A 15,341-nucleotide genomic window follows, 5' to 3' on the forward strand; every position below is an offset into this window, starting at 1 on the left:
TGTTCAGAAGTGGTTTTCCCTTCCCTTCCTTTGAGGCTTGACCAACAGTGACTTATCTAAAGTCACCAAGTAGGTTCTCATGGCTGAGTGGTAATTCAAACCCTAGCCCCCAGTTTCCTAATCTAGTACTCAAACCACTACGCCATGCTAATTTACAGTACCTTAAAGACATTTTCCCCCTCACCACTTTTTTTGTTAAATGTTTCTAAGCAACTGCAAGAACAGGCACAGTAGTTTGAAATATTAAGAGTACCAAGGATGCACAATAACAATTATATCCTATTTCTTCTCCACGAGCAGCACAATGAGGTTCAAGAAAGTGCTCCCTGGTCTGTCTAGCTATTTACATTTTGTGTTTCAATGCATTATAAACACAGCCGTAGCTCATTGTCAAAATCTCAGAACAAATGAAACAAGTAACATACTTGTTCTTTTCAGTGCCCCACACAAATTAATACAGTACAATCAAATTAGGTCAGTTAATTTTATCTGATTTAAAGCATGTATAGCAGAGGTAGGCTGTTGCTGTGACCTTAAGGCCCCATGTGGGGGGTTTAGAAAAATTACTCCATATAGGTATATGGGGCATTTTGGAAAGGCCCTTTTTAAAAAAACCGTAGTGGTTTCTGGTCACTTCTTGTTCTGGAAAAAAGCCTCTTGGGCCTAAACACATGGTGAAAGTGCTTCCCACAGCCCCTAGAGAGCATATTGGAGCATTGGGGTTATTTAGGGGGTAAAGATGTTGGTTTTCGCAGTGGTGGTGGTGGGTGCAGCCTCCTAGGGGACTACTGTGGCTCCCTAACCTCCCACAGTTGCCCACCCCTGTTGTATAGTGATTGCACGTGTACATACTTTTAAGCACACATTCTGAGAAGCTGTTTCAACTCTGGTTTCTCTGTACCTGCATTTGGGAAATTCCATGACACATCCCTTGGAAGTAGCAGAGTGCTCTGGGCACCCTTGTGATCACATATCTTGTTCACAATGCAGTTTACAAACCAGTTCACAGCAGATGACAACTAATTTTATGTATAATAGTGTACAGTAACACAAAATTGCATGTTTGCTAACAAGAGAGCTCAAATGATTTTGGGAAACTAAATGCAAATTCCAGTAAGCCCTTCTCTTCTTCAAGCTGACTCCCTCAGTGCTATTTCACATGTTTATTATCATTATATGCTGTTATTTAATGGGGTCATACCAAAAGAAAATTATTTTACACTTTTGATAGCTGTTAACACTTGTGAGAGATCTTGTCAGTTACTTTATGTTGCTATACACAGTCTGCACATTTTTTAATAGAAAAGCTGCCTATACTACATACCTAAAATGAGGTAAAATTGTTTAGCTGCAATACTGTACCCAGTTCCCTAGAATTACGCTAAATTAAAAACAAGACATGTGTAGCATTATACTGTATTTTAATTGTCAAGTTTAAAAGTGTGAAATTAAATCAGGTACTTCTCCTTTTTTAAAAAAACAAAACACTAAGCAGGAAATATAGGACAAATATAAGCAGGCAATATAAGACAAGTAGTAAAGAATAATAATGATCACATCCCTCGATAATGCAGTAGACTTTAAAAGTGAAATTGTCCTGAGGTAATACAAAGAAGTTTAATTTGAAAATAGATGTGTCGGGTTGAATGTTCTCTGGAAACAGTATCCGTATAACACATGTAAATGAAGGCTGTAATCACCATCCTGTGCTTGGTATTTGGGAGGCAGACATGTATTAAACCTTACCCTAAGTTGCAAGTCAAGTCCCAAGTTTCTACCTTCAAGTTTCAAGTCCTTGCAAGAAATTTTAGGACAGTCCTTCCGCCCCAAGCCTATTGCCTAACATATTTGCTGGTCCCCTCCAAGAAAAGTGCCCCATGCTGCCGGTCTTGGCTGCTGCTCAAAGTGAATAATGAAACCAAGTCAATCCCTAAAAATATAGTAGCCTCACGTTGAGTTGAGTCAGAGCATAATGTATTGCTGAGTCAATAAGCGACATGAGTCTGACTTGAGCCCAAGTCTATATCACTGGTGGGAGGGAAGCATACTGAGTTTCTGAGTCAACATATACAAGCATACCCCATTTAGTAGACAAAATCCAATCAAATGTTAATGCTGAATCCAAGAGCCAGCATGGCATTATGGTTTCAGGGTTGGACCATGACTCTGGAGACCAGGGTTCGAATCCTGGCTCAGCCATGGAAACCCACTGGGTGACCTTGGGCAAGTCACACTCTCTCAGCCTCAGAAGATGACAATGGAAGAATTCTTCTGAAGGAATTCTGCCAAGAAAAACCCATGCGAGAGTCACCTTAGGGTCGCCATAAATGGGCAACAATTGAAGGTACACAGCAACAAACTGCAGAAATAACCCAGATTGACAACTGGCAGCTATGGGATTCTGGGATCTGTAGTTTTGTGAGCTGTTTAGCTTTCTCTGTCAGAGAGCTCTGGGGGTCACAACAACGAAGCCTACAAAACTTGATATCCCAAGATTCCAGAGCATGGAGCCATATACAGTTTATAGTATTATCTTTTTAAAATGTGTTTTATTAAATATTAATATGAGGGATGACGGGAGAAAAGTTAGAAAGGAGATATGGGGAGTTACTGTTTTATGTGATTTCTGCTGCCAGGGTCATATATGCTCGAAATTGATGAATGGAAGATAAAAGTGATGGAGTACATGGAAAATAGACAAGCCAGGAAAGGGAAGGCAGTCATGTTTAGTATTGTCTTTGTACCGTAAGGTATTTTGTTATTATGTGCTATATGTTTTTACACTCGTTGCCAAGGCTGGGCGAGGCCGGCGCCGAGACTAGGCCTGGTTGCTAGGGGCGTGGCCGAGCGTAGCGCGTCACCGCCGCCACGTCGCCGTCCAGAGCCAGCAGCCCTCCTGTTCTTGTGTTGTTAGTTAGCCGCAAGTCCACACAGGCAGAAAAGATAAGGACCCGGATGCAGGGAACATGGAGTTCCCCTTCGACGTGGACGTCCTTCTGGGGGAGCGGATCACCACTGTGGACCAACAATTGCAGCCCTCGGGACGGAGAGGAGCCGGCTTCACCACGACTCACAGGTAACCACGGCAACGGAGGGAACGCCCCCTCCTCCCCTTTACTAGCCTCAGGCATTGATTGATTGATCGCTCTCCAAATCATAGCAGAGTAGGCAAGTAACCATCTCCTTGCCCTCTTGCCCCGGGGCTTCTTGGGAAATCGAACGCTTCTGTTTTGTTTCCCCCCCCCAAGCGAGCCAGCTCCCCCTGTCGGTCCCGACCTTCCCTTTGTGCGTTCATTGGTTACACGCCCATCTATTGTCTCCTCAATAGGCTCCATTGTCTCGGGGCGGGGCCTCCGCGCGCGCGGAATGCCGGGAAACAGCCCCGCCCTCCCTGCGCGCGAATGACCGTTATTGGGGCGTGGCCCAAGGGTTGGCCCGGCCCACCTCACAGGGTTGTTGTTATGTTTATGAGGCGAATATGAGGCGCCAACCCCAAAAGCTCACGAAATAAGGATAAGCTGCCACAGGCTTTTTCCACACTGAGCGAATAACTCCACTTTGACACCACTTTTAGTAATAAATAATAATAAAAAACCACAAATAACAACAATAATAAAAATTACAGATAATAAATCACAAATAATAGTAAATCACAAATAATAATAAAATTTATAAATTGCTGTGGAATTCTGGGACATTATCACATCACACTGTTCCCACTCTTTAACTGCTAGGACTGCCTCCTGTGGAATCCTGGGATTTGTAGTTTAAGGAGGGGCCTTGGGAATTCTCAGCCAGAGAGCTCTCGGCCCTCACTACAAATCCCAGAATTCCACAGGAGGCAGCTGTGGTGGTTGAAGTGGAATAATAGCGCTCTAACAAGCGTAGTGTGATAATGTCCTGGGAATTGTAGTTCGTTGTGGCACCAGAGCTTCCTAACAAAGAAGGCTAATCATTTCTCTCAAAACTACAGTTCCCAGAATTCCATAGCATTTCAGGGTGACCAGGTGTCCTAACCACCAAGGAGGACAAGAATAATGCCCAGGAACAGACTTGTTACATTAACTGAGATACACATATAGTATGGTGTTGTTGTATGCCTTCAGGTCCTTTCCACCTTACGGTGACCCTAAGGCAAACTATCATGGAGGTTTCTTGGCAAGACATGTTCAGAGATGGATTTGCCTTTGCCTCCCTCTGAGGCTGAGAGAGTGGGACTTGCCCCTGGCCACCCCAGTGGGTTTCCATGACTGAGCGGGGATTTGAAACCTGGTCTTTAGAGCTGCAGTCCAGCATTCAAAACACTACATCACACTGGCTGTCTTACGGTATATATCCTACTATAGTCAAGATCAAGGTTAAAATGCTATTTAACTGATAAAAAAACATTTGTTCTAAAACATGCTTTCTAGAATCATAGAGTTGGAAGAGACCCCAAGGGTCATTCAGTCCAACTCCCTGCCATGCAGGAACTCACAATCAAAGCACAGATGGCTGTCCAGCCTCTGTTTAAAGACCTCCAAAGAAGGACACTTCACCATCTTCTTAGCGTATTCCACTGTCAAACAGCTCTTACTGTTAGGAAGTTCCTCTTAATGTTTTACTGACATCTCTTTTCCTGTAGTTCAGTACCTGTTCAGGGTATGAGTAGACTAAAGTTTCACACATGTATGGGCATTGTCAATGTTTACAACTGCTTGTACTGATCATCCTGGCCATGCTAGCTAATTTGTCAAAGTCCGGTTGGGTTTTTTGGCTGCTGGCCATCCTAAGTACACCAGCCAGTGCACCTGCTAGGGAATTTATTAGTAGTCAGATCTGTTGGACCTTCTGTTACCTTGTTTACCACTGAGTAGGCAGTAACACACACATTCTCTAATATAGTGGTCCCTCCACATTCACTGGAATTAAGGGTGAAGGACCCCCGTGAATGTGGGAAAACCGCAAATAAAAAAACATTATTCTTTTTACCTGAGAGAACCCCTCTATAGGAATCTCCAGGTCCTCCAATGCAACTCTGTGGTCAACATCTTCCAGAAGCTGATCATAGAATCATGCTGGAGGACCTACAAATGCCTAGAGAAGTGTTTTCTCTGGAATTCTCTAGGTTCTCCAGCACAACTCTATGGTCAACCTCTGGCAGAGTTGAGCTGGAGCACCTAGAGCAGTGGTTCTCAACCTTCCTAATTCCGCAACCCACAGGTTGAGAACTGCAGACCTAGAGATTTCTAGAGAAAACCCATTAATCAAAACCTCAAATAAAGCCGCAAATGTGGAGGGCCAACTGCACACAAGGCGTTGTGCTTTCTATTTTAGATCTTATACTCTATAGGTTATACTTTGTAGTATATTTTCAGATCTGAAAGTTGGCAGCCAAAGCATCCTAGTTTATAACAATCTAACAGGACTCTGATCCACCAAGTATCTTCTTATGCTTTGTTTCCAGAATGGATCTACACAATTCTCTAGGCCATTCTCTAGGCATCTATGACCTTCAAATGCTTTTGGACTGCAGTTTGCCTCACCCTTCAAATAGCTGTATTGGCTAAAGTTCATGAGAGTTGTAATCCAATGTCATCAAGAAAGCCAGAGTTGCCCTCCACTTTCTGTCCTACATTTTGTTACGTTATTCATCCCTGCTGTGGAAGATTGTCTACCCTAGCGAGCTAGGTCACATTTAGTAATCTATTAGTATTTGTCCCATGTCATTGCATATTCAGCTTTTGGTGTTATTATTGTTATTATATTTATATCCCGGCTTTTCCCAGATTGGGATTCAAAGTGGCTTACAACAATTAAAAACATTTTTAAAAGTCCACAAAATACAATTTTTTAAAAAAAGCAGTTAAACAATCAGAAAACATTAAAACCAGATTAAAACATATATTAAAACATACACCAGCACAGTGATTAACAATAGGGAGTGCACTGTGTAATGTACAGTATTTGCTATTGCTATAGTGTAAAATGGGCCTTATATCTTGGAAGGCATGACTTATGGAAAGAATGGGAGGTTCAAGATCTAGTTTCCTCTAGCTGTGATAAGGGGAGGGACATGTTCACAACATCCTTTCCAGTCCAGTGTCTTCTAGATGATTTGGACTATAACTCCCATCATTCTTATCTTTCAGCTGGGACTGATAGAAGGTATAGTCCAAGATATCTGGGAGCACAGCTGAATTTGCACATGAGGTTTGTGGAGAAGCTGAGAAAGTCAAGCTCCTGAGTGCTATGACAATTTCAATGAACTATTGGGTCTACTTCTGGTTAGCACCTTTGAGATGGAAATTCCTAATAAAATCCTGCAAGGATAACTGGAATGGACAAAACACATAAGATTACCTAGCAACTATACTCACTCAGTTGTTCCAGACAACTCATGTTTCTGCCCTGCCCATCCCAGCCCTGCCCATCCCAGCCCGAATCTACTGGCTCCGGCTGGATCGAGTCAAATGCCACTCTGTGGTCTACATGGGCTACAGTTCACTGTGATCCTTATAGGTCAAATGACAGCAGTCTGTGGGGCTGATTGGGTTCACATATGAAACTGACACACATTGAGTCCAGGCACCTAGCCCTGGCAGTAGGCGCTTAGTTTCTCAGAAGGTATCTTTCCTAGTACCACCAGATGAGATCCTTTTAACTGGAAGGAAGTTGAATGTATGGGAGCATATAAAATCCAGGTGTGCCTCCTCCCAGTATCACCTCTAGGTAATTTCATCTGATTTCAGAAACCAAGCAGGTTTGGGCCCAATTAGTATTTGGGTAGGAAACCGTCGTAGAATGCCAGGAATTTCTAGGTACGACTAGAAAGAATCCTGGCTGAAACCTAAGAGCCATGGCTGCCAGCTAGTGCTGGTAGTCCTGACTTAGATGGGCCAATGGTCTGCCTCTCTATTAGCCAGCCTCTTGTGTTCTGAAGAGGGAGATCTGGTGGTTGGATCTGTAATCTTGAGAGAAGAGTACTCTAGGGTTGAAAACACATATGCATCTGGGGGCAAAGCTTGAAATGTGACTTTTAAAAAGAGTAACTATGGTCTGTTACAGACCGCCGCTGCTGTTTGCTCCGCGAGGGAGCTGCAGCAGCCAAACCGCGCGGCTCCCGCGCAGAGCAAAAAAGAAGCTCCAAAATGGAGCTTTTTCTCACGTCGCAGTTATAATGCCGCGAGGCGCCAGTGGCGCCCTCGCGACATCATAAGCGCTGTGCGATGTGCGGACGCACAGCGTCCGCTACGTCAAGATGGCAGCAGCCATGTGGAATGGCCGCCGCCATTTGTTACGGACAGAGTCCTGGGGACGTCCCAAATGGCGGTATGTAACCCGCCTATAATAATTTTCTGAAGCCATCCCTAACTAAACATTTGTGAGATGATTCTGTAGGTCCTACTGCTGCTCGGTTATGGGTAATTCTAGCACATTTAGCAGATCATTGTATTAATTACCTGTAGAATACTAAGGCCCGGTACAGACGGGCGCTATAGGCCGCCCTCGTCACGTTCGAGGGGTGGTGTTTCCCAACGAGGGTGTCAAAATGGCGGCATCCTGTACAGATGGGCACCACTATTTTGATGTAATGGACACTTAGCGTCCTCACATCACGGTGCAATACTGACGTCTCGAGTGTGCCATTGGCACACTGCGGCATCAGTATCGTGCCACAAAAGAACCCACTCTTTGCAGGTTCTTTTTGCTCCATGAGGAAGCCGTGCGGTTTGTCCGCTGCAGCTTCCTTGCGCAGCAAAACATGGCATGGGCAGACCACCCTTTTTGGGCCGTCTGTACCCCGCCTAAGCTCTGTTTGGGTGAAAGGCCCATTAAAATCAGCGGACCTGGTACTTGGAAAGCCATGTAAGATTGGCTTTAAGAAATTGCCCTAATATATATATATATTTTCTTGCTCATGCTTCCCTTGTAACAAAGTTTATTCCTTCCTTGGGAATTCAGACAACTTTCTATGGTACTTTTCCACTGTGATTAGATCCCTTCAGTCTTTAACCCATTGAGTTTATTTTCTTATCAGGGTGGATCTACAGCACCAGCTTATGACGATTATAGATGAGATGGGCAAAGCCTCTGCCAAGGTAAGTCAATGTTTATATCTGGAAGGCCAGGAAATAGATTATGCATTCTTTGTAAATGGGGAACAGTGTAATGGTGATGTTGCAGAAGACTGCAACCATTGTCAGCCCCAGCCAGCATGGAGATAAAAGCTTCAGGATAATATGTGTAACCAGTTTTCTTATTCCTATGAAGTCTTGGACATCCTCAAGGAAATTTAAGAGGGACAGTGCGCTGGGATTTTATATCAATCTATCCAGCAGGATTGTGTGGTCAGTGTTGAATTTGTAGCCTTAAAATCTGAGTTCTGATCTGTGCTTGGTTGTGGATGGGCTGGGTTAATAAATCAGGCTCTGTCTCAGACTCTGCTCTCAGTCTTACTTTCTCAACAGTGCAATAAGGGAAACGATAAGCCCCATCTCTGTCATCTTGATAAAACAAAGGAGACAAATGTGAAACTTAGGGATAGCTTGGTCTGTCTAAAACTATTGAACGGAACACGTAATGAAGGTACCTCAGGCTTCCAATAATGATGCATCAAGTCTGCACAATTTGTGGTCCACCAAACTGAATTCAACTGCTTAATATTTTCCTTATGTTCAAGATTCCAGACTGCAGACCTTTTGAACCCATTACAGGGTGCCATGAATGGGTGGGCAGGCTATATTTTGGGGGTCAAGGGAGAGTCACAGGTTGCCCAGAGCTTAGAGATTTGTCTTTTAGTAAAGTGGTGCTGTTTCTCCAAAGGGTGCAAGAAATAAAAGAAGGGATCTTACCAAGAAATACAGGCTGCAGTTCAGATATCAGTTTGTCCAGTTGGCCTTTCAAGTCTCTTCTTCCACCTTTGAGATCTCTGAAACTAGAATCTTCTTGGTTTCAGGCCCAGAATCTGCCAATTCCAATCACCAGCGCCTCACGAATGCAAACCAACCGCCATGTTCTCTACATCCTGAAGGATAGTGAAGCAAAAACGTGAGTGTGAGTGCAGGAGAGATTGGGTCCTTTATGGGAGAGTTCTAGGCATACCTACTCAGGCCATAATGAGTTCAGGGGTATTTACTGTTAGGAAAACACGTATAAGATTGCAGTTTATGTTTTTTCCATGGCGATCATCTTGGCATTCAGCTGGAAAAGGCTCTGCTTTCCTAGATCACACACAGAGGTTGGCCATAGTATTTTTTTCTTGGAACCTGTTAAAACATGGACAATTTTTTGAAATATCAGTATTCATTTTCTTTAAAAATTATTGCTTATTGCTGATATTTAAGGCTAATTATTTACAAACCAATTACACCAACTTGGCTCCTCACAGAAGCAGCTGTTCTAATCTCAAATTAAAAAAGAACAAAACATTTCCCATTGCATATAAACCCAGACACCTGGTTTGTCAGCCTCTTAGCAAAACAGAGTTTGAAGCAGATTTTGGCACATGAATTGCTTCTATATTCTTTTTTTTTAATGGGGGAGCATCAAGTCAGCATCAGGTTGTAAATGTAATAGGAATTTTTTGCTCCCTGATAAGTTTTAACAGCTCCCACAAGTGAAAGGAGCCAAAGGAGAAAATCACGGAGCATGATGCTTCTCACAAATAACAAACCAGAATTCTCAGCAATTCTGTCTTTTTTCTTAAATCTAAGTGTAGCCATGGGATTCTCTTGGAAGGGCACTCTCTTAGTGTTTTTATTAGTACAGTGGTACCCCGGGATACGAATGCGCCGCCTTACGAAATTTCCGGGTTACGAAAAAAATCCATTTAAAAAAACTGTTCCGGGTTACGAAGGTTATTTCGGGTTACGAAAAATTTTTTGGTGCTTTTCGGCGCTATTTCGCACGAAATCGCAGCTTTTCCCCATTAGCGCCTATGGCTTTTTCGCCTTACGAAGATTTTTGGGTTACGAAAGTGGCGGCGGAACGAATTAATTTCGTAACCCGCGGTACCCCTGTACTGTATTTTAAAGATTTTACAGAAACAAACACAAGCAACAATGTATCTGAGGTCCAATACCATGATGTGTATCCAGTTTGTGTTTCATAAGTATTGAGTCAAAAATGTTTCCAGCCAGCACAAAAGCAATGACTATAATACAGTATCTCTCCAAAAATCAACATGTAAGAATAGGGGAAAGAAAAGACTGGCATTTTCATTTGCATAACTAATAAACTTGTGCTCTATCACATGAAATTTAGAGTGACATTTCCAGTGTTTTTCATTCTTTCACTTAATCTTTCCGTTAGCATATCCCAAACTTACTCTATCTACCAAGATATTTTGGAAGAAAGGTGGTATATAAATATAATTAAATAAATTGACAGGGCATCTAAACCATTCCAATTATATGCGGTCTCTAAAAGAGCTGCCAAATGTAAATACACAATCAATTGTTTATGAGAAAGAAACTTGCTTGCATTACTAAAAAGAGACAATTTTACTCACTTAGCCTCCAGAGCCAGCATGGTGTAGGGTTTGTTAGACTAGTATGCTGGGACACGAGGAATTGAATCCCCACTCAACTGTGAAATCCCACTGGGTGACTTTGGGCAAGTCACACTCTCTCAGCCTTGAAGGAAGGCAATGGCAACCCCCCTCTGAACAAATCTTGCCAGGAAAATTCCATGATAGTTTTGCCTTTGGATCACCATAATTTGGAAATGATTTCAACGCACACAAGAACAGCCTTCAGTTCAATGATGGGCAACTTCTGGTCCTTCAGCAGTTGCTGGATTGGAACTCCTATTAGTTTTAAACACTGACTAAGCTGCCTAAATCAGATGGGAGCTGCAGTCCAAACAAAATTTGGAGGGCCACAAGTTGCCCATCCAGACTTTAATTGACACTCTCTATGTGCTGTCTGTCTTGAGGACCCTCATCTAAGGTCTTCACACCATTCATTTTTCATCTAAGTCACTAGTCATCTATTCCTACTAATGTATTATATCTTTCTCTTTCTTCAGAACTGGGAAAGGAGCTATAATTGGCTTCCTTAAGGTTGGCTACAAAAAACTCTTTGTACTGGTAAGCTTCACTGAAAAATTAGCTGTAAGAGTGCATGCCTATGATGCTTGGTTCCTAAACAAGGCTTGGATGTGTTTATTACATGTCTAGTGACACAATCAGACCAGCATTTTTAAAAAGCTTAGTTTCACAATTTCTCTTCCCACCTAACCAGAATATTTGTATGAGAAAATATGTGTATGTGATGGTATCATATATATTCCCAAAAGCAAGCCTTGATTTTCCATTTTATATAAGGGACATCATTCCACTTTGCAATTGTGTTTAATGGGACCTGAGCATCCATGGATTTTAGTATCCAAAGAGGGCTCTGGAACCAAACCCTAGCAGATACCAAGGGCCCTCTGTACTTTTATACCTTCCAATTCCCCTGCAGCCCTCCCTCACAGTCTGCCTGAACCAAGATTGGTTGCCAGGAAGCCAAGTCTGCCCAGTGGGTTCATCACAGTGTAGTATTCTCTTTAAGAAAAGAATCCACTCAAAAGTATGGGCCAGCCCTTTTTTTTTTTTTTTTTTTTTGGGTCCTCTCTATGTGTTGGGCTGTGATTCACATCAACGTCAGTCAACATATTCGAGGTCATGAGAGTGGGTAAGATTGTTGTATACCAGAAATTGGCTGTTGTGGTCCTCCATGGCTTTTGGCGTACAACTTCCATCAGCCTAGCTGAAATAGCCAATAAGGGATTATAGGAGTCCTGGCTCTAAACCAATATATGTCATCAGTAATGGCAGGGACGTAGCCAGGATTTTGGGAAGGGGGGGGGGTCCAGACTAAGTGCCACCATTATAATGGGGCTTGGGTGCAGCAGCACATCAGGACACACCATTCCTTTTATCTAATGGAAGGGGGGGTCCGGACCCCAAGGAACCCCCCCCCGGCTATGTCCCTGGTAATGGACTGGATGAGGGCAAACAGGTTGAAACATAATCCAGACAAGATAGAGGTGCTCCTGGACTGTCAGAAGGCAGATCAGGGAACAGGGACCCAGCCTGTGTTAGATGTGGTTACACTCCCCCTGAAGATGCAGGTTCACAGTCTGGGGGTACTCCCGGACTCAGCTCTGAACCTGGAGGCCCAGGTCTCTGCAGCGACCAGGAGTGCTTTTGCACATTTAAAACTTGTCTGCCAATTGCACCCATTTCTTGAAACACTGGATTTGGTCTCAGTGGTACATGCCTTGGTTATATCCCATTTGGACTGCTGTAACATGCTTTACTTTGGACTGCCTTTGAAGAGTGTTCGGAAAATGCAACTGGTCAGAAGAGCAGCAGCCAGGCTACTAACTGGGGCAGATTATAGAGGCCACACAACGCCCCTGTTGAAACAGTTCTGCTAGCTGCCAGTTTGTTTCTGGGCACAATTCAAAGTGCTGGTTGTTGTTGTTGTTGTTGTTTATAGTATTTATACCCCACTCTTCACCCAAAATGCTATCAGAGCGGCTTGCATTATTTTAAATTAGACATTTCCCTGCCTTCAGGCTTACAATCTAAAAAGACAAGACACAAAAGGAGAAGGGCCTGGAGATGGGGAAGGGGGAAAGCCCAACAGATCTTCTCTCCCTCTGAGGCCTGGACCAAGGCAGATAACTGCAGGGAGGGCCCTTCTTCTGTTTCAGGCAAGGCCTGGAGTTGGCCTGCCCATCTCTCCCTCTAGATGGTGGTGGATAGAGGGAGGCCTTCTTCTTTTCAGGCAAGGCCTGATGAAGTTGGCCTGCCCATCTCTCCCTCTTCCCTTATAGGTTATGACCTATAAAGCCCTTTATGGCTCAGGTCCTGGCTATTTGGCAGACTATATCTGCCTGTATGAGCTGGCCCAGACTCTGTGATCCTCAGGAGAGGATCACATTGCAAGCACGGTTGGTGGGGACACAAAAGAGGGCCTTTCCCCTGGCTGTCCCTAGACTCTGGAACTCTTCTGCTGGCAGGTTAAAACCATCTTATGCAGACAGGCTTTTAAAACAGAATGTTTTTAAAGGACCGGCTGGGGATGTTGTATCGTTGTAAGTATTTTAAAGAGTTTTATCTTTTTAACTGTATTTTATTCTTTTAATCTGTCTATTTTAATATTGTAACAATTTAATTCTGTTTTAATGTACCACTTTTCTGTTTTTAAATGCATTCTTCTTTTAATATGCCCAACTCGGGCATAACATAATTCACAACATTGTGAGCTGCTCTGGGTTCCAGTTCTGGGAAAAGAGCAGGATACTACTACTACAACAACTACTACTACTAATAATAATAATAATAGGGGTTGCAGTCTGGAGGCCCATAGTTGCTGACCCATATTCTAGACAATAACTTCCTTGAATGCCTCTGAATAAAGCACTTAATATGGTGATTAAAACAAACTGTGTGGGAAACAGGACTGGTGGTGACATGGTGACAGAAGCAACTGTTTGACTTTTCTGTGGGAACTGTACAGGAGTCTGGGATGTACACATGTGGAATAGGTAGAAGGAAAACAGATCCTGCTTTTAGTGGGTTGATGGGATAGATGAGCTGTTTTAGGTTTTGTTTTTGTTGTTTTAACAATATTCTATGCACTGGGTAAACTGGTGCCTGAATGTCTCTGAAGCAGTGACAACAACTGTATGAGTATGGTTTAGGGTTAAATCCAATATTAGTCTTACTTAGATTTGACATGTTGAAATAAAGTTAACTGTGATTAACAAAATCCATTAATTTCAGTGGGTTGACTCTTCCCTGAGGCAGAGGAGTTCAGGATCTGTGTGTTCTCTGAAAGGGAAGTAGAAGATGACATGCAAAGTAATAGTGGTTCATAAATTTGAGTTTGGTTTCCTTTGTAGCCTGTTATGCAAAGTCTGAAATGGTTACTTCTTTGGATTACAAGTTTCTACTAGCATGGCCGCTAGCTTTTAAGCTGTAGGTTTAATTTTACATGCAACTGTTGCATTTTGAAAATCTTCCTGTTTCCTTTCAGGACCGCAATGGAGCTCATAATGAAGTGGAACCCCTGTGTGTGCTGGACTTCTACATACACGAGTCTCTCCAGAGGCATGGCTATGGCAAGGAGCTGTTTGAATACATGTTGCAGGTACAGCTATCTTTTTTCCCGCTTAAGGGGTAAAATCCAGCAGGAAGCTTCCAGTGTGATAATTCTGACTGGGCTGAGATACTGCATTTAAACCTTGCCACATGGCAAAACAAAAATCTCTCAGCACCTAACCAAATTTGTGGAGATATTTCTTTCCTGATCCTGAATAGCTTCATCAGTTAGATCAGTGATTCCCAAAATGGGTGGTATGCCCTCCCAGGGAGTGTCAGAAAGGTCCAAGGGGGCGTTGAGGGGAAGGGGGGGAGGGTGGCCTTCAATCAAAGTATTGGTGTGCAAAAAAGGGGGCCTTAAAGGCCATGATGAGGGTGAGAGCTATATGAAACATCTTTTCAAGGTCCCTTAAAATCACTGCACAGTCTTTCAGATTCCTTGTGTGGTGGTGTCTCTTCACCTCCCCACATGAGCTCACTCTTTCAGCCGCATCTTTCGCTAGGGGTGGTGGTTGGGAAATTCTCATGAGGCTTGGGTGCAGGGCATTGCTACTGTGGCTACAAGCAGCTCTATTTTGGGGCAGACTGCCTGGAGTGAGGAGTTAGAGCACATCATGGTGAGGGAGAAGTAATGACAAAAAGGAGGTTTCAAATTTGGAAGCCTGCTTAAACTTTGTGAGCTTTGCCAGGATTTGGTTGGCAGGTTGGAGCAAGATCCAGAGGGACAGACTGACTGACAGTGAGGTCCAGAGGGCTGCATCCAGCCTTCTCCTCAGCTGCTGAGGCAACACAACAGCGAGGTCTGGAGGGACAGACTGACTAACAGCAGGATCTGGAGGAGCTGCTATAGCACCACAATAGCGAGGTCCAGAGGTCACGCTGCCATGGCGCCACTTTCCTACTGAGAGGAACAGCAGCATGGCAGCAAAGGAGAGGGCCAGCTGCTTCTGTCTGAACCTCATTGTTGTGGCAGTGTGACCTTCTGGACCTTGCTGTCATTCAGTCTGTCCCTCTGGACATCTCGTTTGCTGCCGCTGCGCTGTTACCCCAAGGAGGAAAGGGACACTGTGCCAGCGAGGTCCAGAAGCAGGAGCCAGGCCCTCTCCTTTGCTACCATAGTGCCGTTCCCCTCAGGAAAGAAACGCTGCACCAGCAAGTTCCAGAGGGATGCAGTGGAGGCACCCACTGTAGCAGTCCTTACCCTGCAACTTGGAGGGGGCTCAACTGGGGTCACCCCTCTTCTAGGGTGTCACCCAGTGCT

The 15,341-nt window shown here is 43.8% G+C and overlaps 1 protein-coding gene across 4 annotated transcripts in view; it reads left to right on the top strand.

Annotated features, from left to right (window-relative positions):
- The first annotated feature begins 2,875 nt into the window (after positions 1-2,875).
- Positions 2,876-15,341, top strand: part of ATAT1 (alpha tubulin acetyltransferase 1) — a 46,346-nt gene continuing 33,880 nt past the window's right edge. For all 4 annotated transcript variants that reach the window (XM_042447346.1, XM_042447347.1, XM_042447348.1 and 1 more), the window contains exons 1-5: positions 2,876-3,076; positions 8,021-8,081; positions 8,939-9,030; positions 11,011-11,071; positions 14,016-14,129. In XM_042447346.1, coding sequence (XP_042303280.1) covers positions 2,967-3,076; positions 8,021-8,081; positions 8,939-9,030; positions 11,011-11,071; positions 14,016-14,129 — 438 coding nt within the window. In that variant the 5' untranslated portion in view covers positions 2,876-2,966. The remainder of the gene's footprint in view (positions 3,077-8,020; positions 8,082-8,938; positions 9,031-11,010; positions 11,072-14,015; positions 14,130-15,341) is intronic.

This window comes from Sceloporus undulatus, chromosome 2 (genome assembly GCF_019175285.1).
Source record: "Sceloporus undulatus isolate JIND9_A2432 ecotype Alabama chromosome 2, SceUnd_v1.1, whole genome shotgun sequence".
Lineage (NCBI taxonomy): Eukaryota > Metazoa > Chordata > Lepidosauria > Squamata > Phrynosomatidae > Sceloporus > Sceloporus undulatus.